The following is a 27,779-nucleotide window of genomic DNA, read 5'->3' as shown; positions in this document are numbered from 1 at the left end:
ATCGAAGATATTTATGGTTCACACTACTGACAAGCATTAGCAAACAACTTCATTTTGGTGACGGACATAGTGGTGCCGAGAGAGTAAATAAAAGTTTCTAAAGAGAAAGAACATATAAACAGAAAATCCTTCATTAAAATCAACACATTTACATTTTGATATTATAGATAATGAGCATAGAAAGGTTAGGTGATCTAGTGTTCAACCAAGGCTTATGGGATGGTAAAAACACGAGGAGCAAAAAGGAGTTAGAGTTTACGCACTGAGAGAATAAAAACTGTCCCTTGAACATCGAGGCCCACAAGTCCACAGGAGAGAGCCCCGCCCCTGCCTGCTGGTATAAAAGGACGCGCTCCCTCCACCGGGCCACAGTCAGCTGATACTTCACAACTATGAAGATCTTGGTCAGTGATATCTAACTTTTTAAGAGATTTGTTTCAATAGCACAGAATAAGCTATTGCAGTACATTGTGGTTAATAGTGTTAAATCACAAAGTGCAAAAATTATGTGAAAGTGTAATTAATCAACATTAGACACACCTACCAGGGACTCGAACCCAGCAAACACAATTGTTTCCCAACAACTTGTACACACACAAACATATATATATATATATATATATATATATATATATATATATATATATATATATATATATATATATATATATATATATATATATATATATATATATATATACATATATATATATATATGTAAATATATATATGTATATATATATATATATACATATATATATATATATATATATATATATATATATATATATATATGTAAATATATATATGTATATATATATATATATATATATATATATATATATATATATATATATACATATATATATTTATTTATATTGGTTTGTAGGTTTATGTTTCTTCAATAACATTTAAGCATAACCTCGTGATCGTAATATTAGTGTTTCTTTAACAGGTCATTGTTGCCACCCTGGCGGCCTTCTGCTTGGTTAACACAAGTGCTGATCCTGCCCCAGATCCTGAGCCCGGTTACCTAGGCGGCTTTGGCGGAGGATTTGGAGGCTTCAGGAGAGGTTATGGAGGCTACGGAGGCTACGGACTCTATGGTCGTAAAAAGAGGAGCGCCGAGGCTGTTGCTGAACCTGAAGCTGAGCCTGGTTTCCTAGGCGGCTTTGGCGGAGGCTTTGGAGGCTTCAGGAGAGGTTATGGAGGCTACGGAGGCTATGGACTCTATGGTCGTAAAAAGAGGAGCGCCGAGCCTGTAGCTGAAGCTGAAGCTGAGCCTGGTTTCCTAGGGGGCTTTGGCGGAGGCTTTGGAGGCTTCAGGAGAGGTTATGGTGGATATGGTGGCTACGGATATTATGGTTGAATATCAACTATTGGCAGCTGACCGTTCTCTTTTCCTTTCATTACTGAATATTTTAAAATGAAAAATATATATAACAAGAAAGCTATTCTAAACTTTTATTTATGTCATTTCTATATTATATATAAAAAAAAACATTCCTGTTGTTGTTTAAGATTCGCTACCTGGAACAAAATTTTCCAAGTAGCACGGGCTATGATGAGCCCGTAGTGTCTGAAACATTCTTTATTTTACTTGTAGACAAGCAGAAATACAGGAGACCCAGTAACACTCTTGTTCATTGGTGAAATCGTAATTCCCCCGAGTATAGTACCTTCTGAAAGGGAGTAGTGCACAGCAATTCACTCACTATAACCATAGAGAGTATGGAGGGGGGGGGGAAGCAAACACGCTAGTAAAAATGAGCAGGTTTACTATATATTGTCTACATTGAACACGGGTGATACTCTCAAACAAATCCGAAGAAATGGTAACACTCCTGACAATATTACTTCTGGCAACTCGCCACTGGTATTACTTTACATTCATACGTATCATAATAAAGCCTCCTCAACAGTTCACCGAGTTCAGATCACTGCCTAGGTCACTCCAACATATAATCACTGATAATTCCCATTCCTTATATGTTACTGCAAATATTCCAAAAATTTACTCACAAGTAACTGAAAGTTATTACATCCTTAATGTTCAACCTTAGCTATCAAGATGGGAAAATGGTTTAGCAAAATTATCTACCATATCATCAGTTAAGTAAGTCGAAGATTCCCCTCCACAATGATAGGTTCCTTCTAGGTACATAGCCGGTCTGTAGGCTTGTTCATCCTCGCCGGCATACTCTTCCACCTGCAGTTCCTTTTTGGCATACACGTTGAGGTTACTGTAGGCTGGCTCCTCCTAGTCTACACGCTCACATTCTGGCCTGCTGCCTTTAACACAGCTTCGTCGCCGGGAAAACAAACGTTGATTCTCAGCACACCAGGACTGCTCCCGATTTGGCCTCAGACAGCTTCAGACGCTCACAACTCGAAGGAATGCCACACAATCCTCCCAGCTTCGCCCTCACGACGTCCTCAGGTCACTCTCGGAGTCTGGTCAATGGTGTCGTCCTCACACTAGCAAAGCACTGACCCAAGATACTCCTTTAGGAGATAACAGGTCTTCCTCGTCGTCAGCTGGCCGAATTATGTCATCTGGAAGCATTTACACTTCCCTGAGCCCACGCGTATACCTCTACTCGGATCAGATTACAGGGCAGCTATTTCTCTCTTGCACGAAGCATGCAGGGGTTCCTGACGTAATCCCACGTCACTCCCGGGGCGAAACTTCGTTGGTCAACTTCGCCAAGCCCCAACTCATGATCAATCAGTAGACGGCTGACGCTACTCCCACAACGAACCTAAGCCCCGTCCCCCTTGGGCTGCAAAGCTCTCCTCCTCCTCAGGGATCTCTCTGACATTTTTATCCTGGAGGAAACGCGTGAAGACTCTTTCCAAACAAATAAATATCATAATTGCTGTCAAAAGTCATCTTAAACTTCTTCATAAATTTACAAAATCAAATCGTAATCCCTCCAAGTATATAAAATATGAAAGCTATGAGTCTTTTATATGCGAAATAGAGTAAAACTCTCTCACACATGCGTAAACCTGACTCAAGAATAATATGTACCATATTTTCCTGAGAGGAGTTTAACACAGAGCGCCATCTAAATGCAACTATACTCTCGTTATGTTCACTAATGCTGCAGCTGTGACCATCATGTCATAAAGCCATGTTCGTCGGTGCACAAGCCGTTCCCAACTCATCTATATTGCATTGTAGTTTAAACTGGTGCTGAAACAAACTCCTTCTCAAGCATTATCCATCCATACCACAACATCAGAATCTAGTTACAGTGACCAAAGAGACTTCAGAGTGACGATATGTTCTAAACACAGTCCCAAAGGATCCTATTGGATCTTTCTGATTCCTGATTAATACAAATGACCTAGATTAGATGGACGCATTTCTCTGAATATTTGTTGAAGTCCCAAAAGTTTTCTAGATATTCCTTAGAAGACTGCAAGACACTGCTTGATGCCTTGGACATACTAAAAGAATTGGCCAATAAATGACTAATATAATTTAACTCATGCAAGTGTTGAGTAATGATGCTGGGATCTGGAAACAATGGCATGTTCAAGGTATCAAATAGGAGAGGAAACTTTCTGGAACTGGATAAATATTTATTAATATCTTTATTTACAAAGTTATGTACAATTTTGTGTAATGGGAATAGTCATATTAGGTCTTATTTCAGTGAAACTATTGCTGGTATTGAACGCGACATATGACATAGATGTATACACAAGTGAATAGGTCTATAATATGACTGAATTGCATTGATATTGTTTAATGGTAAGAACTAAAAGATATTTTCTATCAAAACCTCTCTTCCGAGGCACACATCAAATTCTCCTTAGTGTCATATGCATAGATGCGAATATAAAATTTTCGTTTAGAAACCTGAATACAGAGATATGACGTCCCTGCATACAACATATATTAAATCAACTCATGAAAATGCGGCACAACACAGAGGAGTTATGATCTCGTTAAAAACCCAAGCTGGAGAAATTCTATATATACGCCGGAAAGTTTGCTCCAGCGCTCGAAGGTTCGAGTTATAAGATAAAATATACCAAATAAACCTAAGATCAATGGAAGATATGAGTTAGTGATGAAATAATTATCACAAAAAATTGTCACAGTAAGTAACAAAACATACGGATTTAGCAATATGACAAGAGAAAGACACAGGTGGAAATTAAAATGTCAAATAAGACTTGGTTATATATGAAAGATTGTTTTTAGGTCATGGTAGGGGGCAAAATGAATACACTAAGCAATAAGGTAATTGAGATAAAATTAATACACAGCTATATTCGAATGTAGACTTACCTCAGCCCAATATGTTCTATATTATATGCACCCGTCAACTGAAAGATAGGAGACGGGTCCACGAAGCTTGATGATTACTATGTACAAACCAAACAGGATAATCGAAGATATTTATGGTTCACAATACTGACAAGCAATAGCAAACAACTTCATTTTGGTGACGGACATAGTGGTGCCGAGAGAGTAAATAAAAGTTTCTAAAGAGAAAGAACATATAAACAGAAAATCCTTCATTAAAATCAACACATTTACATTTTGATATTATAGATAATGAGCATAGAAAGGTTAGGTGATCTAGTGTTCAACCAAGGCTTATGGGATGGTAAAACACGAGGAGCAAAAAGGAGTTAGAGTTTACGCACTGAGAGAATAAAAACTGTCCTTGAAAATCGAGGCCCACAAGTCCACAGGAGAGAGCCCCGCCCCTGCCTGCTGGTATAAAAGGACGCGCTCCCTCCACCGGGCCACAGTCAGCTGATACTTCACAACTATGAAGATCTTGGTCAGTGATATCTAACTTTTTAAGAGATTTGTTTCAATAGCACAGAATAAGCTATTGCAGTACATTGTGGTTAATAGTGTTAAATCTCAAAGTGCAAAAATTATGTGAAAGTGTAATTAATCAACATTAGACACACCTACCAGGGACTCGAACCCAGCCAACACAGTTGTTTCCCAACAACTTGTACACACACACACACAAACATATATATATATATATATATATATATATATATATATATATATATATATATATATATATATATATATATATATATATATATATATATATATATATATATATATATATATATATATATATATATATATATATATGTTAATAATATATTTATTTATATTGTTTTGTAGGTTTATGTTTCTTCAATAACATTTAAGCATAACCTCGTGATCGTAATATTAGTGTTTCTTTAACAGGTCATTGTTGCCACCCTGGCGGCCTTCTGCTTGGTTAACACAAGTGCTGATCCTGCCCCAGATCCTGAGCCCGGTTACCTAGGCGGCTTTGGCGGAGGATTTGGAGGCTTCAGAAGAGGTTATGGAGGCTACGGAGGCTACGGACTCTATGGTCGTAAAAAGAGGAGCGCCGAGGCTGTTGCTGAAGCTGAGCCCGGTTTCCTAGGCGGCTTTGGCGGAGGCTTTGGAGGCTTCAGGAGAGGTTATGGAGGCTACGGAGGCTATGGACTCTATGGTCGTAAAAAGAGGAGCGCCGAGCCTGTAGCTGAAGCTGAAGCTGAGCCTGGTTTCCTAGGCGGCATTGGCGGAGGCTTTGGAGGCTTCAGGAGAGGTTATGGAGGCTACGGAGGCTATGGACTCTATGGTCGTAAAAAGAGGAGCGCCGAACCTGTTGCTGAAGCTGAGCCTGGTTTCCTAGGGGGCTTTGGCGGAGGCTTTGGAGGCTTCAGGAGAGGTTATGGTGGATATGGTGGCTACGGATATTATGGTTGAATATCAACTATTGGCAGCTGACCGTTCTCTTTTCCTTTCATTACTGAATATTTTAAAATGAAAAATATATATAACAAGAAAGTCATTCTAAACTTTTATTTATGCCATATCTGTATTTTATCGAAAAAAACATTCTTGTTGTTGCTTGTTGTTTAAGATTCGCTACCCGGATCAAAAAGGTCCAAGTACCACGGGCTATGATAAGCCCATAGTGTCTGAAACATTCTTTTTTTTTACTTGTAGACAAGCAGAAATACAGGAGACCCAGTAAAACTCTAGTTTAGTGGTGAAACCGTAATTCCCCCGAGTATAGTACCTTCTGAAAGGGAGTAGTACACAGCAATTCACTCACTATAACCATAGAGAGTATGGAGGGGGGGGGGGAAGCAAACACGCTAGTAAAAATGTGCAGGTTTACTATATATTGTCTACATTGAACACGGGTGATACTCTCAAACAAATCCGAAGAAATGGCAACACTCCTGACAATAATACTTCTGGCAACTCGCCACTGGTATTACTTTACATTCATACGTATCATAATAAAGCCTCCTCAAAAGTTCACCGAGTCCAGATCACTGCCTAGGTCACTCCAACATATAATCACTGATAATTCCCATTCCTTATATGTTACTGCAAATATTCCAAAAATTTACTCACATGTAACAGAAAGTTATTACATCCTTAATGTTCAACCTTAGCTATCAAGATGGGGAAATGGTTTAGCAAAATTATCTACCATATCATCAGTTAAGTAAGTCGAAGATTCCCCTCCACAATGATAGGTTCCTTCTAGGTACATAGCCGGTCTGTAAGCTTGTTCATCCTCGCCGGCATACTCTTCCACCTGCAGTTCCTTTTTGGCATACACGTTGAGGTTACTGTAGGCTGGCTCCTCCTAGTCTACACGCTCACACTCTGGCCTGCTGCCTTTAACACAGCGTCGTCGCCGGGAAAACAAACGTTGATTCTCAGCACACCAGGACTGCTCCCGATTTTTCCTCAGACAGCTTCAGACGCTCACAACTCGATGGAATGCCACACAATCCTCCCAGCTTCGCCCTCACGACGTCCTCAGGTCACTCTCGGAGTATGGCCAATGGTGTCGTCCTCACACTAGCAAAGCACTGACCCAAGATACTCCTTTAGGAGATAACAGGTCTTCCTCGTCGTCAGCTGGCCGAATTATGCCATCTGGAAGCATTTACACTGAGCCCACGCGTATACCTCTACTCGGATCAGATTACAGGGCAGCTATTTCTCTCTTGCACCAAGCATGCAGGGGTTCCTGACGTAATCCCACGTCACTCCCGGGGCGAAACGTCGTTGGTCAACTTCGCTAAGCCCCAACTCATGATCAATCAGTAGACGGCTGACGCTACTCCCACAACGCACCTAAGCCCCGTTTCCCTTGGACTGCAAAGCTCTCCTCCTCCTCAGGGATCTCTCTGACATTTTTATCCTGGAGGAAACGCGTGAAGACTCTTTCCAAACAAATAAATATCATAATTGCTGTCAAAAGTCATCTTAAACTTCTTCATAAATTTACAAAATCAAATCGTAATCCCTCCAAGTATATAAAATATGAAAGCTATGAGTCTTTTATATGCGAAATAGAGTAAAACTCTTTCACACATGCGTAAACCTGACTCAAGAATAATATGTACCATATTTTCCTGAGAGGAGTTTAACACAGAGCGCCATCTAAATGCAACTATACTCTCGTTATGTTCACTAATGCTGCAGCTGTGACCATCATGTCATAAAGCTATGTTCGTCGGTGCACAAGCCGTTCCCAACTCATCTATATTGCATTGTAGTTTAAACTGGTGCTGAAACAAACTCCTTCTCAAGCATTATCCATCCATACCACAACATCAGAATCTAGTTACAGTGACCAAAGAGACTTCAGAGTGACGATATGTTCTAAACACAGTCCCAAAGGGTCACTATTGGATCTTTCTGATTCCTGATTAATACAAATGACCTAGATTAGATGGACGCATTTCTCTGAATATTTGTTGAAGTCCCAAAAGTTTTCTAGATATTCCTTAGAAGACTGCAAGACACTGCTTGATGCCTTGGACATACTAAAAGAATTGGCCAATAAATGACTAATATAATTTAACTCATGCAAGTGTTGAGTAATGATGCTGGGATCTGGAAACAATGGCATGTTCAAGGTATCAAATAGGAGAGGAAACTTTCTGGAACTGGATAAATATTTATTAATATCTTTATTTACAAAGTTATGTACAATTTTGTGTAATGGGAATAGTCATATTAGGTCTTATTTCAGTGAAACTATTGCTGGTATTGAACGCGACATATGACATAGATGTATACACAAGTGAATAGGTCTATACTATGACTGAATTGCATTTATATTGTTTAAAGGTAAGAACTAAAAGATATTTTCTATCAAAACCTCTCTTCCGAGGCACACATCAAATTCTCCTTAGTTTCATATGCATAGATGCGAATATAAAATTTTCGTTTAGAAACCTGAATACAGAGATATGACGTCCCTGCATACAACATATAATAAATCAACTCATGAAAATGCGGCACAACACAGAGGAGTTATGATCTCGTTAATAACCCAAGCTGGAGAAATTCTATATATACGCCGGAAAGATTGCTCCAGCGCTCGAAGGTTCGAGTTATAAGATAAAATATACCAAATAAACCTAAGATCAATGGAAGATATGAGTTAGTGATGAAATAATTATCACAAAAAATTGTCACAGTAAGTAACAAAACATACGGATTTAGCAATATGACAAGAGAAAGACACAGGTGGAAATTAAAATGTCAAATAAGACTTGGTTATATTTGAAAGATTATTTTTAGGTCATGGTAGGGGGCAAAATGAATACACTAAGCAATAAGGTAATTGAGATAAAATTAATACACAGCTATCTTCGAATGTAGACTTACCTCAGCCCAATATGTTCTATATTATATGCACCCGTCAACTGAAAGATAGGAGACGAGTCCACGGAGCTTGATGATTACTATGTACAAACCAAACAGGATAATCGAAGATATTTATGGTTTACTCTACTGACAAGCATTAGCAAACAACTTCATTTTGGTGACGGACATAGTGGTGCCGAGAGAGTAAATAAAAGTTTCTAAAGAGAAAGAACATATAAACAGAAAATACTTCATTAAAATCAACACATTTACATTTTGTTATTATAGATAATGAGCATAGAAAGGTTAGGTGATCTAGTGTTCAACCAAGGCTTATGGGATGGTAAAACACGAGGAGCAAAAAGGAGTTAGAGTTTACGCACTGGGAGAATAAAAACTGTCCTTGAAAATCGAGGCCCACAAGTCCACAGGAGAGAGCCCCGCCCCTGCCTGCTGGTATAAAAGGACGCGCTCCCTCCACCGGGCCACAGTCAGCTGATACTTCACAACTATGAAGATCTTGGTCAGTGATATCTAACTTTTTAAGAGATTTGTTTCAATAGCACAGAATAAGCTATTGCAGTACATTGTGGTTAATAGTGTTAAATCTCAAAGTGCAAAAATTATGTGAAAGTGTAATTAATCAACATTAGACACACCTACCAGGGACTCGAACCCAGCCAACACAGTTGTTTCCCAACAACTTGTACACACACACACACACAAACATATATATATATATATATATATATATATATATATATATATATATATATATATATATATATATATATATATATATATATATATATATATATATTTTATTAAATATGACCGAAAAAGTAAGATTAATAATTCTAACACGAATTTTCTCAATCTTTCGTACATTATGCTTCACTGTTGGAGGTAAATCAAAAATCACTTCTCCAAAATTCATTTTTATTTCTAGTCTGACGCGACACGGGCGCGTTTCGTAAAACTTATTACATTTTCAAAGACTTCACAAATACACAACTGATTAGAACTTGCATTTCCCTGATTTTATATCTACTTTTGAGTGAGGTGGGAAGGGTGATGTGGCATTACATTTGAGTGAGGTGGGAAGGATGATGTGGCATTAGAGGATATTAATAGGGTATTAAAAGTATCAACACAAGACAGAACACGAAACAATGGATATTGAATAGAAGTGTTTGTAGAAAGCCTATTGGTCCATATTTCTTGATGCTTCTATATTGGAGCGGAGTCTTGAGGTGGGTAGAATATAGTTGTGCAATAATTGGCTGTTGATTGCTGGTGTTGACTTCTTGATGTGTAGTGCCTCGCAAACGTCAAGCCGCCTGCTATCGCTGTATCTATCGATGATTTCTGTGTTGTTTACTAGGATTTCTCTGGCGATGGTTTGGTTATGGGAAGAGATTATATGTTCCTTAATGGAGCCCTGTTGTTTATGCATCGTTAAACGCCTAGAAAGAGATGTTGTTGTCTTGCCTATATACTGGGTTTTTTGGAGCTTACAGTCCCCAAGTGGGCATTTGAAGGCATAGACGACGTTAGTCTCTTTTAAAGCGTTCTGTTTCGTGTCTGGAGAGTTTCTCATGAGTAGGCTGGCCGTTTTTCTGGTTTTATAGTAAATCGTCAGTTGTATCCTCTGATTTTTGTCTGTAGGGATAACGTTTCTATTAACAATATCTTTCAGGACCCTTTCCTCTGTTTTATGAGCTGTGGAAAAGAAGTTCCTGTAAAATAGTCTAATAGGGGGTATAGGTGTTGTGTTAGTTGTCTCTTCAGAGGTTGCATGGCTTTTCACTTTCCTTCTTATGATGTCTTCGATGAAACCATTGGAGAAGCCGTTATTGACTAGAACCTGCCTTACCCTACAGAGTTCTTCGTCGACTTGCTTCCATTCTGAGCTGTGGCTGAGAGCACGGTCGACGTATGCGTTAACAACACTCCTCTTGTACCTGTCAGGGCAGTCGCTGTTGGCATTTAGGCACATTCCTATGTTTGTTTCCTTTGTGTAGACTGCAGTGTGGAAACCTCCGCCCTTTTCCATGACTGTTACATCTAGAAAAGGCAGCTTCCCATCCTTTTCCGTCTCGTAAGTGAAACGCAGCACGGAACTCTGCTCAAATGCCTCCTTCAGCTCCTGCAGATGTCTGACATCAGGTACCTGTGTAAAAATGTCGTCAACATACCTGCAGTATATGGCCGGTTTCAAGTTCATGTCGACTAAGACTTTTTGCTCGATGGTACCCATGTAGAAGTTTGCAAACAGGACACCTAGGGGAGAACCCATAGCGACCCCATCTACTTGCTTATACATATGCCCATCCGGGCTCAAGAAGGGTGCCTCTTTAGTACAAGCTTGGAGTAGTTTCCTCAGAATACTTTCTGGCATGTCAAGAGGAGTACAGGCTGGATCACGATACACTCTGTCGGCTATCATTCCGATTGTCTCGTCCACAGGTACGTTGGTAAACAGCGATTCTACGTCCAACGAGGCTCTTATCCCTGTGGCCCGTGCGCCCCGCAGTAAGTCCACAAATTCCTTTGGAGACTTCAGGCTGAAGGCGCAAGGAACATAAGGAGTCAGCAGGCCGTTGAGTCGCTTTGCCAATCTGTACGTGGGTGTGGGTATCTGGCTAATGATTGGCCGAAGTGGGTTTCCAGGCTTGTGCGTCTTGACATTTCCATACGCATATCCAGGTTTATATTCCCCAATGATCTTTGGCAGGTGGAGTCCGGATTTCTTGGCGTTCACAGTTTCGATCAGTTTGTTGACCTTTGCTTTTAATTCGGCTGTAGTGTCCTTCGTTACCCTTTGGAACTTAGTTTGGTCAGAGAGTATGATGTTCATTTTCGCCAGATATTCGTCTTTTTTAAGAATGACATATATTGGCGACTTGTCACCTCTCCTGACAACTATCTCCTTGTTCTCGCGAAGGCTTTTAGCTGCCGCTCTAAGCTCGGGGGACAGTATGGTGCTTCTGTAGTTGCCTCGATTCTTTCCTCCTTCTGCAATAAGTTCTGCTTGTAAGGTATCTTTGGTAATGACCTTCTTTTGTGTCTCGAGGTCGAATATGTCGTCCAACAGAATTTCCAACTCCACTTTCCGGGCCATTTCACTCGGTCTGGACATAACATGACAGTTTATGCCCAGATTTAGGAGAGTGACTTGGTCCTCAGTGAGGTTAATTCCTGCAAGGTTCAGGAAGCCATCTCTTGGTCGTGGAATTGCCATAGGTCCTCCATATAATGTTGTTAGTTTCTTGATAATCCTTGTTTCAGTGCTGAGGTGATGTTGGTCTGTGAGGATGTCGAGGTGTTGTTCAATGCGGGTACGGATATCAAGAAACTAACAACATTATATGGAGGACCTATGGCAATTCCACGACCAAGAGATGGCTTCCTGAACCTTGCAGGAATTAACCTCACTGAGGACCAAGTCACTCTCCTAAATCTGGGCATAAACTGTCATGTTATGTCCAGACCGAGTGAAATGGCCCGGAAAGTGGAGTTGGAAATTCTGTTGGACGGCATATTCGACCTCGAGACACAAAAGAAGGTCATTACCAAAGATACCTTACAAGCAGAACTTATTGCAGAAGGAGGAAAGAATCGAGGCAACTACAGAAGCACCATACTGTCCCCCGAGCTTAGAGCGGCAGCTAAAAGCCTTCGCGAGAACAAGGAGATAGTTGTCAGGAGAGGTGACAAGTCGCCAATATATGTCATTCTTAAAAAAGACGAATATCTGGCGAAAATGAACATCATACTCTCTGACCAAACTAAGTTCCAAAGGGTAACGAAGGACACTACAGCCGAATTAAAAGCAAAGGTCAACAAACTGATCGAAACTGTGAACGCCAAGAAATCCGGACTCCACCTGCCAAAGATCATTGGGGAATATAAACCTGGATATGCGTATGGAAATGTCAAGACGCACAAGCCTGGAAACCCACTTCGGCCAATCATTAGCCAGATACCCACACCCACGTACAGATTGGCAAAGCGACTCAACGGCCTGCTGACTCCTTATGTTCCTTGCGCCTTCAGCCTGAAGTCTCCAAAGGAATTTGTGGACTTACTGCGGGGCGCACGGGCCACAGGGATAAGAGCCTCGTTGGACGTAGAATCGCTGTTTACCAACGTACCTGTGGACGAGACAATCGGAATGATAGCCGACAGAGTGTATCGTGATCCAGCCTGTACTCCTCTTGACATGCCAGAAAGTATTCTGAGGAAACTACTCCAAGCTTGTACTAAAGAGGCACCCTTCTTGAGCCCGGATGGGCATATGTATAAGCAAGTAGATGGGGTCGCTATGGGTTCTCCCCTAGGTGTCCTGTTTGCAAACTTCTACATGGGTACCATCGAGCAAAAAGTCTTAGTCGACATGAACTTGAAACCGGCCATATACTGCAGGTATGTTGACGACATTTTTACACAGGTACCTGATGTCAGACATCTGCAGGAGCTGAAGGAGGCATTTGAGCAGAGTTCCGTGCTGCGTTTCACTTACGAGACGGAAAAGGATGGGAAGCTGCCTTTTCTAGATGTAACAGTCATGGAAAAGGGCGGAGGTTTCCACACTGCAGTCTACACAAAGGAAACAAACATAGGAATGTGCCTAAATGCCAACAGCGACTGCCCTGACAGGTACAAGAGGAGTGTTGTTAACGCATACGTCGACCGTGCTCTCAGCCACAGCTCAGAATGGAAGCAAGTCGACGAAGAACTCTGTAGGGTAAGGCAGGTTCTAGTCAATAACGGCTTCTCCAATGGTTTCATCGAAGACATCATAAGAAGGAAAGTGAAAAGCCATGCAACCTCTGAAGAGACAACTAACACAACACCTATACCCCCTATTAGACTATTTTACAGGAACTTCTTTTCCACAGCTCATAAAACAGAGGAAAGGGTCCTGAAAGATATTGTTAATAGAAACGTTATCCCTACAGACAAAAATCAGAGGATACAACTGACGATTTACTATAAAACCAGAAAAACGGCCAGCCTACTCATGAGAAACTCTCCAGACACGAAACAGAACGCTTTAAAAGAGACTAACGTCGTCTATGCCTTCAAATGCCCACTTGGGGACTGTAAGCTCCAAAAAACCCAGTATATAGGCAAGACAACAACATCTCTTTCTAGGCGTTTAACGATGCATAAACAACAGGGCTCCATTAAGGAACATATAATCTCTTCCCATAACCAAACCATCGCCAGAGAAATCCTAGTAAACAACACAGAAATCATCGATAGATACAGCGATAGCAGGCGGCTTGACGTTTGCGAGGCACTACACATCAAGAAGTCAACACCAGCAATCAACAGCCAATTATTGCACAACTATATTCTACCCACCTCAAGACTCCGCTCCAATATAGAAGCATCAAGAAATATGGACCAATAGGCTTTCTACAAACACTTCTATTCAATATCCATTGTTTCGTGTTCTGTCTTGTGTTGATACTTTTAATACCCTATTAATATCCTCTAATGCCACATCATCCTTCCCACCTCACTCAAATGTAATGCCACATCACCCTTCCCACCTCACTCAAAAGTAGATATAAAATCAGGGAAATGCAAGTTCTAATCAGTTGTGTATTTGTGAAGTCTTTGAAAATGTAATAAGTTTTACGAAACGCGCCCGTGTCGCGTCAGACTAGAAATAAAAATGAATTTTGGAGAAGTGATTTTTGATTTACCTCCAACAGTGAAGCATAATGTACGAAAGATTGAGAAAATTCGTGTTAGAATTATTAATCTTACTTTTTCGGTCATATTTAATAAAATATGTCTACAGGAAAGACTGCTACCAAAATATACTAATATATATATATATATATATATATATATATATATATATATATATATATATATATATATATATATATATATATATATATATATATATATATATGTTAATAATATATTTATTTATATTGTTTTGTAGGTTTATGTTTCTTCAATAACATTTAAGCATAACCTCGTGATCGTAATATTAGTGTTTCTTTAACAGGTCATTGTTGCCACCCTGGCGGCCTTCTGCTTGGTTAACACAAGTGCTGATCCTGCCCCAGATCCTGAGCCCGGTTACCTAGGCGGCTTTGGCGGAGGATTTGGAGGCTTCAGAAGAGGTTATGGAGGCTACGGAGGCTACGGACTCTATGGTCGTAAAAAGAGGAGCGCCGAGGCTGTTGCTGAACCTGAAGCTGAGCCCGGTTTCCTAGGCGGCTTTGGAGGAGGCTTTGGAGGCTTCAGGAGAGGTTATGGAGGCTACGGAGGCTATGGACTCTATGGTCGTAAAAAGAGGAGCGCCGAGCCTGTAGCTGAAGCTGAAGCTGAGCCTGGTTTCCTAGGCGGCATTGGCGGAGGCTTTGGAGGCTTCAAGAGAGGTTATGGAGGCTACGGAGGCTATGGACTCTATGGTCGTAAAAAGAGGAGCGCCGAACCTGTTGCTGAAGCTGAGCCTGGTTTCCTAGGGGGCTTTGGCGGAGGCTTTGGAGGCTTCAGGAGAGGTTATGGTGGATATGGTGGCTACGGATATTATGGTTGAATATCAACTATTGGCAGCTGACCGTTCTCTTTTCCTTTCATTACTGAATATTTTAAAATGAAAAATATATATAACAAGAAAGTCATTCTAAACTTTTATTTATGCCATATCTGTATTTTATCGAAAAAAACATTCTTGTTGTTGCTTGTTGTTTAAGATTCGCTACCCGGATCAAAAAGGTCCAAGTACCACGGGCTATGATAAGCCCATAGTGTCTGAAACATTCTTTTTTTTTACTTGTAGACAAGCAGAAATACAGGAGACCCAGTAAAACTCTAGTTTAGTGGTGAAACCGTAATTCCCCCGAGTATAGTACCTTCTGAAAGGGAGTAGTGCACAGCAATTCACTCACTATAACCATAGAGAGTATGGAGGGGGGGGGGAAGCAAACACGCTAGTAAAAATGTGCAGGTTTACTATATATTGTCTACATTGAACACGGGTGATAATCTCAAACAAATCCGAAGAAATGGCAACACTTCTGACAATAATACTTCTGGCAACTCGCCACTGGTATTACTTTACATTCATTCGTATCATAATAAAGCCTCCTCAACAGTTCACCGAGTCCAGATCACTGCCTAGGTCACTCCAACATATAATCACTGATAATTCCCATTCCTTATATGTTACTGCAAATATTCCAAAAATTTACTCACATGTAACAGAAAGTTATTACATCCTTAATGTTCAACCTTAGCTATCAAGATGGGGAAATGGTTTAGCAAAATTATCTACCATATCATCAGTTAAGTAAGTCGAAGATTCCCCTCCACAATAACAGGTTCCTTCTAGGTACATAGCCGGTCTGTAAGCTTGTTCATCCTCGCCGGCATACTCTTCCACCTGCAGTTCCTTTTTGGCATACACGTTGAGGTTACTGTAGGCTGGCTCCTCCTAGTCTACACGCTCACACTCTGGCCTGCTGCCTTTAACACAGCTTCGTCGCCGGGAAAACAAACGTTGATTCTCAGCACACCAGGACTGCTCCCGATTTTTCCTCAGACAGCTTCAGACGCTCACAACTCGATGGAATGCCACACAATCCTCCCAGCTTCGCCCTCACGACGTCCTCAGGTCACTCTCGGAGTATGGCCAATGGTGTCGTCCTCACACTAGCAAAGCACTGACCCAAGATACTCCTTTAGGAGATAACAGGTCTTCCTCGTCGTCAGCTGGCCGAATTATGCCATCTGGAAGCATTTACACTGAGCCCACGCGTATACCTCTACTCGGATCAGATTACAGGGCAGCTATTTCTCTCTTGCACCAAGCATGCAGGGGTTCCTGACGTAATCCCACGTCACTCCCGGGGCGAAACGTCGTTGGTCAACTTCGCCAAGCCCCAACTCATGATCAATCAGTAGACGGCTGACGCTACTCCCACAACGCACCTAAGCCCCGTTTCCCTTGGACTGCAAAGCTCTCCTCCTCCTCAGGGATCTCTCTGACATTTTTATCCTGGAGGAAACGCGTGAAGACTCTTTCCAAACAAATAAATATCATAATTGCTGTCAAAAGTCATCTTAAACTTCTTAATAAATTTACAAAATCAAATCGTAATCCCTCCAAGTATATAAAATATGAAAGCTATGAGTCTTTTATATGCGAAATAGAGTAAAACTCTTTCACACATGCGTAAACCTGACTCAAGAATAATATGTACCATATTTTCCTGAGAGGAGTTTAACACAGAGCGCCATCTAAATGCAACTATACTCTCGTTATGTTCACTAATGCTGCAGCTGTGACCATCATGTCATAAAGCTATGTTCGTCGGTGCACAAGCCGTTCCCAACTCATCTATATTGCATTGTAGTTTAAACTGGTGCTGAAACAAACTCCTTCTCAAGCATTATCCATCCATACCACAACATCAGAATCTAGTTACAGTGACCAAAGAGACTTCAGAGTGACGATATGTTCTAAACACAGTCCCAAAGGGTCACTATTGGATCTTTCTGATTCCTGATTAATACAAATGACCTAGATTAGATGGACGCATTTCTCTGAATATTTGTTGAAGTCCCAAAAGTTTTCAAGATATTCCTTAGAAGACTGCAAGACACTGCTTGATGCCTTGGACATACTAAAAGAATTGGCCAATAAATGACTAATATAATTTAACTCATGCAAGTGTTGAGTAATGATGCTGGGATCTGGAAACAATGGTATGTTCAAGGTATCAAATAGGAGAGGAAACTTTCTGGAACTGGATAAATATTTATTAATATCTTTATTTACAAAGTTATGTACAATTTTGTGTAATGGGAATAGTCATATTAGGTCTTATTTCAGTGAAACTATTGCTGGTATTGAACGCGACATATGACATAGATGTATACACAAGTGAATAGGTCTATAATATGACAGAATTGCATTGATATTGTTTAAAGGTAAGAACTAAAAGATATTTTCTATCAAAACCTCTCTTCCGAGGCACACATCAAATTCTCCTTAGTGTCATATGCATAGATGCGAATATAAAATTTTCGTTTAGAAACCTGAATACAGAGATATGACGTCCCTGCATACAACATATATTAAATCAACTCATGAAAATGCGGCACAACACAGAGGAGTTATGATCTCGTTAAAAACCCAAGCTGGAGAAATTCTATATATACGCCGGAAAGTTTGCTCCAGCGCTCGAAGGTTCGAGTTATAAGATAAAATATACCAAATAAACCTAAGATCAATGGAAGATATGAGTTAGTGATGAAATAATTATCACAAAAAATTGTCACAGTAAGTAACAAAACATACGGATTTAGCAATATGACAAGAGAAAGACACAGGTGGAAATTAAAATGTCAAATAAGACTTGGTTATATATGAAAGATTGTTTTTAGGTCATGGTAGGGGGCAAAATGAATACACTAAGCAATAAGGTAATTGAGATAAAATTAATACACAGCTATATTCGAATGTAGACTTACCTCAGCCCAATATGTTCTATATTATATGCACCCGTCAACTGAAAGATAGGAGACGGGTCCACGAAGCTTGATGATTACTATGTACAAACCAAACAGGATAATCGAAGATATTTATGGTTTACTCTACTGACAAGCATTAGCAAACAACTTCATTTTGGTGACGGACATAGTGGTGCCGAGAGAGTAAATAAAAGTTTCTAAAGAGAAAGAACATATAAACAGAAAATACTTCATTAAAATCAACACATTTACATTTTGTTATTATAGATAATGAGCATAGAAAGGTTAGGTGATCTAGTGTTCAACCAAGGCTTATGGGATGGTAAAACACGAGGAGCAAAAAGGAGTTAGAGTTTACGCACTGGGAGAATAAAAACTGTCCTTGAAAATCGAGGCCCACAAGTCCACAGGAGAGAGCCCCGCCCCTGCCCGCTGGTATAAAAGGACGCGCTCCCTCCACCGGGCCACAGTCAGCTGATACTTCACAACTATGAAGATCTTGGTCAGTGATATCTAACTTTTTAAGAGATTTGTTTCAATAGCACAGAATAAGCTATTGCAGTACATTGTGGTTAATAGTGTTAAATCTCAAAGTGCAAAAATTATGTGAAAGTGTAATTAATCAACATTAGACACACCTACCAGGGACTCGAACCCAGCCAACACAGTTGTTTCCCAACAACTTGTACACACACACACACACAAACATATATATATATATATATATATATATATATATATATATATATATATATATATATATATATATATATATATATATATATATATATATATATATATATATATATATATATATATATATATATATATATATGTTAATAATATATTTATTTATATTGTTTTGTAGGTTTATGTTTCTTCAATAACATTTAAGCATAACCTCGTGATCGTAATATTAGTGTTTCTTTAACAGGTCATTGTTGCCACCCTGGCGGCCTTCTGCTTGGTTAACACAAGTGCTGATCCTGCCCCAGATCCTGAGCCCGGTTACCTAGGCGGCTTTGGCGGAGGATTTGGAGGCTTCAGAAGAGGTTATGGAGGCTACGGAGGCTACGGACTCTATGGTCGTAAAAAGAGGAGCGCCGAGGCTGTTGCTGAACCTGAAGCTGAGCCCGGTTTCCTAGGCGGCTTTGGAGGAGGCTTTGGAGGCTTCAGGAGAGGTTATGGAGGCTACGGAGGCTATGGACTCTATGGTCGTAAAAAGAGGAGCGCCGAGCCTGTAGCTGAAGCTGAAGCTGAGCCTGGTTTCCTAGGCGGCATTGGCGGAGGCTTTGGAGGCTTCAGGAGAGGTTATGGAGGCTACGGAGGCTATGGACTCTATGGTCGTAAAAAGAGGAGCGCCGAACCTGTTGCTGAAGCTGAGCCTGGTTTCCTAGGGGGCTTTGGCGGAGGCTTTGGAGGCTTCAGGAGAGGTTATGGTGGATATGGTGGCTACGGATATTATGGTTGAATATCAACTATTGGCAGCTGACCGTTCTCTTTTCCTTTCATTACTGAATATTTTAAAATGAAAAATATATATAACAAGAAAGTCATTCTAAACTTTTATTTATGCCATATCTGTATTTTATCGAAAAAAACATTCTTGTTGTTGCTTGTTGTTTAAGATTCGCTACCCGGATCAAAAAGGTCCAAGTACCACGGGCTATGATAAGCCCATAGTGTCTGAAACATTCTTTTTTTTTACTTGTAGACAAGCAGAAATACAGGAGACCCAGTAAAACTCTAGTTTAGTGGTGAAACCGTAATTCCCCCGAGTATAGTACCTTCTGAAAGGGAGTAGTACACAGCAATTCACTCACTATAACCATAGAGAGTATGGAGGGGGGGGGGAAGCAAACACGCTAGTAAAAATGTGCAGGTTTACTATATATTGTCTACATTGAACACGGGTGATAATCTCAAACAAATCCGAAGAAATGGCAACACTCCTGACAATAATACTTCTGGCAACTCGCCACTGGTATTACTTTACATTCATTCGTATCATAATAAAGCCTCCTCAACAGTTCACCGAGTCCAGATCACTGCCTAGGTCACTCCAACATATAATCACTGATAATTCCCATTCCTTATATGTTACTGCAAATATTCCAAAAATTTACTCACATGTAACAGAAAGTTATTACATCCTTAATGTTCAACCTTAGCTATCAAGATGGGGAAATGGTTTAGCAAAATTATCTACCATATCATCAGTTAAGTAAGTCGAAGATTCCCCTCCACAATAACAGGTTCCTTCTAGGTACATAGCCGGTCTGTAAGCTTGTTCATCCTCGCCGGCATACTCTTCCACCTGCAGTTCCTTTTTGGCATACACGTTGAGGTTACTGTAGGCTGGCTCCTCCTAGTCTACACGCTCACACTCTGGCCTGCTGCCTTTAACACAGCTTCGTCGCCGGGAAAACAAACGTTGATTCTCAGCACACCAGGACTGCTCCCGATTTTTCCTCAGACAGCTTCAGACGCTCACAACTCGATGGAATGCCACACAATCCTCCCAGCTTCGCCCTCACGACGTCCTCAGGTCACTCTCGGAGTATGGCCAATGGTGTCGTCCTCACACTAGCAAAGCACTGACCCAAGATACTCCTTTAGGAGATAACAGGTCTTCCTCGTCGTCAGCTGGCCGAATTATGCCATCTGGAAGCATTTACACTGAGCCCACGCGTATACCTCTACTCGGATCAGATTACAGGGCAGCTATTTCTCTCTTGCACCAAGCATGCAGGGGTTCCTGACGTAATCCCACGTCACTCCCGGGGCGAAACGTCGTTGGTCAACTTCGCCAAGCCCCAACTCATGATCAATCAGTAGACGGCTGACGCTACTCCCACAACGCACCTAAGCCCCGTTTCCCTTGGACTGCAAAGCTCTCCTCCTCCTCAGGGATCTCTCTGACATTTTTATCCTGGAGGAAACGCGTGAAGACTCTTTCCAAACAAATAAATATCATAATTGCTGTCAAAAGTCATCTTAAACTTCTTCATAAATTTACAAAATCAAATCGTAATCCCTCCAAGTATATAAAATATGAAAGCTATGAGTCTTTTATATGCGAAATAGAGTAAAACTCTTTCACACATGCGTAAACCTGACTCAAGAATAATATGTACCATATTTTCCTGAGAGGAGTTTAACACAGAGCGCCATCTAAATGCAACTATACTCTCGTTATGTTCACTAATGCTGCAGCTGTGACCATCATGTCATAAAGCTATGTTCGTCGGTGCACAAGCCGTTCCCAACTCATCTATATTGCATTGTAGTTTAAACTGGTGCTGAAACAAACTCCTTCTCAAGCATTATCCATCCATACCACAACATCAGAATCTAGTTACAGTGACCAAAGAGACTTCAGAGTGACGATATGTTCTAAACACAGTCCCAAAGGGTCACTATTGGATCTTTCTGATTCCTGATTAATACAAATGACCTAGATTAGATGGACGCATTTCTCTGAATATTTGTTGAAGTCCCAAAAGTTTTCAAGATATTCCTTAGAAGACTGCAAGACACTGCTTGATGCCTTGGACATACTAAAAGAATTGGCCAATAAATGACTAATATAATTTAACTCATGCAAGTGTTGAGTAATGATGCTGGGATCTGGAAACAATGGTATGTTCAAGGTATCAAATAGGAGAGGAAACTTTCTGGAACTGGATAAATATTTATTAATATCTTTATTTACAAAGTTATGTACAATTTTGTGTAATGGGAATAGTCATATTAGGTCTTATTTCAGTGAAACTATTGCTGGTATTGAACGCGACATATGACATAGATGTATACACAAGTGAATAGGTCTATAATATGACTGAATTGCATTGATATTGTTTAAAGGTAAGAACTAAAAGATATTTTCTATCAAAACCTCTCTTCCGAGGCACACATCAAATTCTCCTTAGTGTCATATGCATAGATGCGAATATAAAATTTTCGTTTAGAAACCTGAATACAGAGATATGACGTCCCTGCATACAACATATATTAAATCAACTCATGAAAATGCGGCACAACACAGAGGAGTTATGATCTCGTTAAAAACCCAAGCTGGAGAAATTCTATATATACGCCGGAAAGTTTGCTCCAGCGCTCGAAGGTTCGAGTTATAAGATAAAATATACCAAATAAACCTAAGATCAATGGAAGATATGAGTTAGTGATGAAATAATTATCACAAAAAATTGTCACAGTAAGTAACAAAACATACGGATTTAGCAATATGACAAGAGAAAGACACAGGTGGAAATTAAAATGTCAAATAAGACTTGGTTATATATGAAAGATTGTTTTTAGGTCATGGTAGGGGGCAAAATGAATACACTAAGCAATAAGGTAATTGAGATAAAATTAATACACAGCTGTATTCGAATGTAGACTTACCTCAGCCCAATATGTTCTATATTATATGCACCCGTCAACTGAAAGATAGGAGACGGGTCCACGAAGCTTGATGATTACTATGTACAAACCAAACAGGATAATCGAAGATATTTATGGTTTACTCTACTGACAAGCATTAGCAAACAACTTCATTTTGGTGACGGACATAGTGGTGCCGAGAGAGTAAATAAAAGTTTCTAAAGAGAAAGAACATATAAACAGAAAATACTTCATTAAAATCAACACATTTACATTTTGTTATTATAGATAATGAGCATAGAAAGGTTAGGTGATCTAGTGTTCAACCAAGGCTTATGGGATGGTAAAACACGAGGAGCAAAAAGGAGTTAGAGTTTACGCACTGGGAGAATAAAAACTGTCCTTGAAAATCGAGGCCCACAAGTCCACAGGAGAGAGCCCCGCCCCTGCCTGCTGGTATAAAAGGACGCGCTCCCTCCACCGGGCCACAGTCAGCTGATACTTCACAACTATGAAGATCTTGGTCAGTGATATCTAACTTTTTAAGAGATTTGTTTCAATAGCACAGAATAAGCTATTGCAGTACATTGTGGTTAATAGTGTTAAATCTCAAAGTGCAAAAATTATGTGAAAGTGTAATTAATCAACATTAGACACACCTACCAGGGACTCGAACCCAGCCAACACAGTTGTTTCCCAACAACTTGTACACACACACACACACAAACATATATATATATATATATATATATATATATATATATATATATATATATATATATATATATATATATATATATATATATATATATATATATATATATATATATATATATATATATATATGTTAATAATATATTTATTTATATTGTTTTGTAGGTTTATGTTTCTTCAATAACATTTAAGCATAACCTCGTGATCGTAATATTAGTGTTTCTTTAACAGGTCATTGTTGCCACCCTGGCGGCCTTCTGCTTGGTTAACACAAGTGCTGATCCTGCCCCAGATCCTGAGCCCGGTTACCTAGGCGGCTTTGGCGGAGGATTTGGAGGCTTCAGAAGAGGTTATGGAGGCTACGGACTCTATGGTCGTAAAAAGAGGAGCGCCGAGGCTGTTGCTGAACCTGAAGCTGAGCCCGGTTTCCTAGGCGGCTTTGGAGGAGGCTTTGGAGGCTTCAGGAGAGGTTATGGAGGCTACGGAGGCTATGGACTCTATGGTCGTAAAAAGAGAAGCGCCGAGCCTGTAGCTGAAGCTGAAGCTGAGCCTGGTTTCCTAGGCGGCATTGGCGGAGGCTTTGGAGGCTTCAGGAGAGGTTATGGAGGCTACGGAGGCTATGGACTCTATGGTCGTAAAAAGAGGAGCGCCGAACCTGTTGCTGAAGCTGAGCCTGGTTTCCTAGGGGGCTTTGGCGGAGGCTTTGGAGGCTTCAGGAGAGGTTATGGTGGATATGGTGGCTACGGATATTATGGTTGAATATCAACTATTGGCAGCTGACCGTTCTCTTTTCCTTTCATTACTGAATATTTTAAAATGAAAAATATATATAACAAGAAAGTCATTCTAAACTTTTATTTATGCCATATCTGTATTTTATCGAAAAAACATTCTTGTTGTTGCTTGTTGTTTAAGATTCGCTACCCGGATCAAAAAGGTCCAAGTACCACGGGCTATGATAAGCCCATAGTGTCTGAAACATTCTTTTTTTTTACTTGTAGACAAGCAGAAATACAGGAGACCCAGTAAAACTCTAGTTTAGTGGTGAAACCGTAATTCCCCCGAGTATAGTACCTTCTGAAAGGGAGTAGTGCACAGCAATTCACTCACTATAACCATAGAGAGTATGGAGGGGGGGGAGGAAGCAAACACGCTAGTAAAAATGTGCAGGTTTACTATATATTGTCTACATTGAACACGGGTGATAATCTCAAACAAATCCGAAGAAATGGCAACACTCCTGACAATAATACTTCTGGCAACTCGCCACTGGTATTACTTTACATTCATACGTATCATAATAAAGCCTCCTCAACAGTTCACCGAGTCCAGATCACTGCCTAGGTCACTCCAACATATAATCACTGATAATTCCCATTCCTTATATGTTACTGCAAATATTCCAAAAATTTACTCACATGTAACAGAAAGTTATTACATCCTTAATGTTCAACCTTAGCTATCAAGATGGGGAAATGGTTTAGCAAAATTATCTACCATATCATCAGTTAAGTAAGTCGAAGATTCCCCTCCACAATAACAGGTTCCTTCTAGGTACATAGCCGGTCTGTAAGCTTGTTCATCCTCGCCGGCATACTCTTCCACCTGCAGTTCCTTTTTGGCATACACGTTGAGGTTACTGTAGGCTGGCTCCTCCTAGTCTACACGCTCACACTCTGGCCTGCTGCCTTTAACACAGCTTCGTCGCCGGGAAAACAAACGTTGATTCTCAGCACACCAGGACTGCTCCCGATTTTTCCTCAGACAGCTTCAGACGCTCACAACTCGATGGAATGCCACACAATCCTCCCAGCTTCGCCCTCACGACGTCCTCAGGTCACTCTCGGAGTATGGCCAATGGTGTCGTCCTCACACTAGCAAAGCACTGACCCAAGATACTCCTTTAGGAGATAACAGGTCTTCCTCGTCGTCAGCTGGCCGAATTATGCCATCTGGAAGCATTTACACTGAGCCCACGCGTATACCTCTACTCGGATCAGATTACAGGGCAGCTATTTCTCTCTTGCACCAAGCATGCAGGGGTTCCTGACGTAATCCCACGTCACTCCCGGGGCGAAACGTCGTTGGTCAACTTCGCCAAGCCCCAACTCATGATCAATCAGTAGACGGCTGACGCTACTCCCACAACGCACCTAAGCCCCGTTTCCCTTGGACTGCAAAGCTCTCCTCCTCCTCAGGGATCTCTCTGACATTTTTATCCTGGAGGAAACGCGTGAAGACTCTTTCCAAACAAATAAATATCATAATTGCTGTCAAAAGTCATCTTAAACTTCTTCATAAATTTACAAAATCAAATCGTAATCCCTCCAAGTATATAAAATATGAAAGCTATGAGTCTTTTATATGCGAAATAGAGTAAAACTCTTTCACACATGCGTAAACCTGACTCAAGAATAATATGTACCATATTTTCCTGAGAGGAGTTTAACACAGAGCGCCATCTAAATGCAACAATACTCTCGTTATGTTCACTAATGCTGCAGGTGTGACCATCATGTCATAAAGCTATGTTCGTCGGTGCACAAGCCGTTCCCAACTCATCTATATTGCATTGTAGTTTAAACTGGTGCTGAAACAAACTCCTTCTCAAGCATTATCCATCCATACCACAACATCAGAATCTAGTTACAGTGACCAAAGAGACTTCAGAGTGACGATATGTTCTAAACACAGTCCCAAAGGATCCTATTGGATCTTTCTGATTCCTGATTAATACAAATGACCTAGATTAGATGGACGCATTTCTCTGAATATTTGTTGAAGTCCCAAAAGTTTTCTAGATATTCCTTAGAAGACTGCAAGACACTGCTTGATGCCTTGGACATACTAAAAGAATTGGCCAATAAATGACTAATATAATTTAACTCATGCAAGTGTTGAGTAATGATGCTGGGATCTGGAAACAATGGCATGTTCAAGGTATCAAATAGGAGAGGAAACTTTCTGGAACTGGATAAATATTTATTAATATCTTTATTTACAAAGTTATGTACAATTTTGTGTAATGGGAATAGTCATATTAGGTCTTATTTCAGTGAAACTATTGCTGGTATTGAACGCGACATATGACATAGATGTATACACAAGTGAATAGGTCTATACTATGACTGAATTGCATTTATATTGTTTAAATGTAAGAACTAAAAGATATTTTCTATCAAAACCTCTCTTCCGAGGCACACATCAAATTCTCCTTAGTTTCATATGCATAGATGCGAATATAAAATTTTCGTTTAGAAACCTGAATACTGAGATATGACGTCCCTGCATACAACATATATTAAATCAACTCATGAAAATGCGGCACAACACAGAGGAGTTATGATCTCGTTAAAAACCCAAGCTGGAGAAATTCTATATATACGCCGGAAAGTTTGCTCCAGCGCTCGAAGGTTCGAGTTATAAGATAAAATATACCAAATAAACCTAAGATCAATGGAAGATATGAGTTAGTGATGAAATAATTATCACAAAAAAATTGTCACAGTAAGTAACAAAACATACGGATTTAGCAATATGACAAGAGAAAGACACAGGTGGAAATTAAAATGTCAAATAAGACTTGGTTATATTTGAAAGACTATTTTTAGGTCATGGTAGGGGGCAAAATGAATACACTAAGCAATAAGGTAATTGAGATAAAATTAATACACAGCAATCTTCGAATGTAGACTTACCTCAGCCCAATATGTTCTATATTATATGCACCCGTCAACTGAAAGATAGGAGACGAGTCCACGGAGCTTGATGATTACTATGTACAAACCAAACAGGATAATCGAAGATATTTATGGTTTACTCTACTGACAAGCATTAGCAAACAACTTCATTTTGGTGACGGACATAGTGGTGCCGAGAGAGTAAATAAAAGTTTCTAAAGAGAAAGAACATATAAACAGAAAATACTTCATTAAAATCAACACATTTACATTTTGTTATTATAGATAATGAGCATAGAAAGGTTAGGTGATCTAGTGTTCAACCAAGGCTTATGGGATGGTAAAACACGAGGAGCAAAAAGGAGTTAGAGTTTACGCACTGAGAGAATAAAAACTGTCCTTGAAAATCGAGGCCCACAAGTCCACAGGAGAGAGCCCCGCCCCTGCCTGCTGGTATAAAAGGACGCGCTCCCTCCACCGGGCCACAGTCAGCTGATACTTCACAACTATGAAGATCTTGGTCAGTGATATCTAACTTTTTAAGAGATTTGTTTCAATAGCACAGAATAAGCTATTGCAGTACATTGTGGTTAATAGTATTAAATCTCAAAGTGCAAAAATTATGTGAAAGTGTAATTAATCAACATTAGATACACCTACCAGGGACTCGAACCCAGCCAACACAGTTGTTTCCCAACAACTTGTACACACACAAACATATATATATATATATATATATATATATATATATATATATATATATATATATATATATAAATATATATATATTTATA

General features: G+C 40.0%; 3 protein-coding genes and 1 pseudogene across 3 annotated transcripts; all 4 read left to right on the top strand.

Moving 5' to 3' along the window:
* The first annotated feature begins 347 nt into the window (after positions 1 to 347).
* LOC138357890 (shematrin-like protein 2) lies at positions 348 to 5,858 on the top strand. Its single transcript, XM_069315058.1, has 3 exons — positions 348 to 404; positions 956 to 1,366; positions 5,243 to 5,858. Exons 1-3 carry the CDS (start codon positions 393 to 395, stop codon positions 5,771 to 5,773), a joined length of 954 nt encoding a protein of 317 aa, XP_069171159.1. The 5' UTR covers positions 348 to 392; the 3' UTR covers positions 5,774 to 5,858.
* Positions 5,859 to 8,644: 2,786 nt separating this feature from the next.
* Positions 8,645 to 15,263, top strand: LOC123746187 (shematrin-like protein 2). The gene is made up of 2 exons (XM_045727509.2): positions 8,645 to 8,665; positions 14,727 to 15,263. Exons 1-2 carry the CDS (start codon positions 8,645 to 8,647, stop codon positions 15,261 to 15,263), a joined length of 558 nt encoding a protein of 185 aa, XP_045583465.2.
* A 3,398-nt stretch (positions 15,264 to 18,661) lies between these two features.
* Positions 18,662 to 24,149, top strand: LOC138357889 (shematrin-like protein 1). The gene is made up of 5 exons (XM_069315057.1): positions 18,662 to 18,704; positions 19,137 to 19,668; positions 23,092 to 23,114; positions 23,537 to 23,654; positions 23,775 to 24,149. The coding sequence occupies exons 1-5, from the start codon at positions 18,693 to 18,695 to the stop codon at positions 24,062 to 24,064; spliced, it is 975 nt and encodes a 324-aa protein (XP_069171158.1). The 5' UTR covers positions 18,662 to 18,692; the 3' UTR covers positions 24,065 to 24,149.
* A 2,785-nt stretch (positions 24,150 to 26,934) lies between these two features.
* LOC138357888 (shematrin-like protein 2) overlaps positions 26,935 to 27,779 on the top strand; it is a 3,395-nt pseudogene continuing 2,550 nt past the window's right edge.

The sequence above is a fragment of the Procambarus clarkii genome, chromosome 80 (assembly GCF_040958095.1).
Source record: "Procambarus clarkii isolate CNS0578487 chromosome 80, FALCON_Pclarkii_2.0, whole genome shotgun sequence".
NCBI lineage: Eukaryota > Metazoa > Arthropoda > Malacostraca > Decapoda > Cambaridae > Procambarus > Procambarus clarkii.
Note: the sequence above shows the minus strand (reverse complement) of the source record. Positions and strands in the feature narration are given on the sequence as shown.

What these genes read in the sequence shown, in the direction of transcription:
- LOC138357890 (XM_069315058.1), top strand. An exon ending in GTGGCTACGGATATTATGGT is followed by an intron (nt 1,367 to 5,242) that starts TGAATATCAACT and finishes TTTCTTTAACAG; the next exon opens with GTCATTGTTGCCACCCTGGC.
- LOC123746187 (XM_045727509.2), top strand. Translation starts at nt 8,645, where the DNA reads ATGAATACACTAAGCAATAAG. An exon ending in TGAATACACTAAGCAATAAG is followed by an intron (nt 8,666 to 14,726) that starts GTAATTGAGATA and finishes TTTCTTTAACAG; the next exon opens with GTCATTGTTGCCACCCTGGC.
- LOC138357889 (XM_069315057.1), top strand. An exon ending in TGGTGGCTACGGATATTATG is followed by an intron (nt 19,669 to 23,091) that starts GTTGAATATCAA and finishes CAGTCAGCTGAT; the next exon opens with ACTTCACAACTATGAAGATC. An exon ending in ATTTGGAGGCTTCAGAAGAG is followed by an intron (nt 23,655 to 23,774) that starts GTTATGGAGGCT and finishes GCTTCAGGAGAG; the next exon opens with GTTATGGAGGCTACGGAGGC.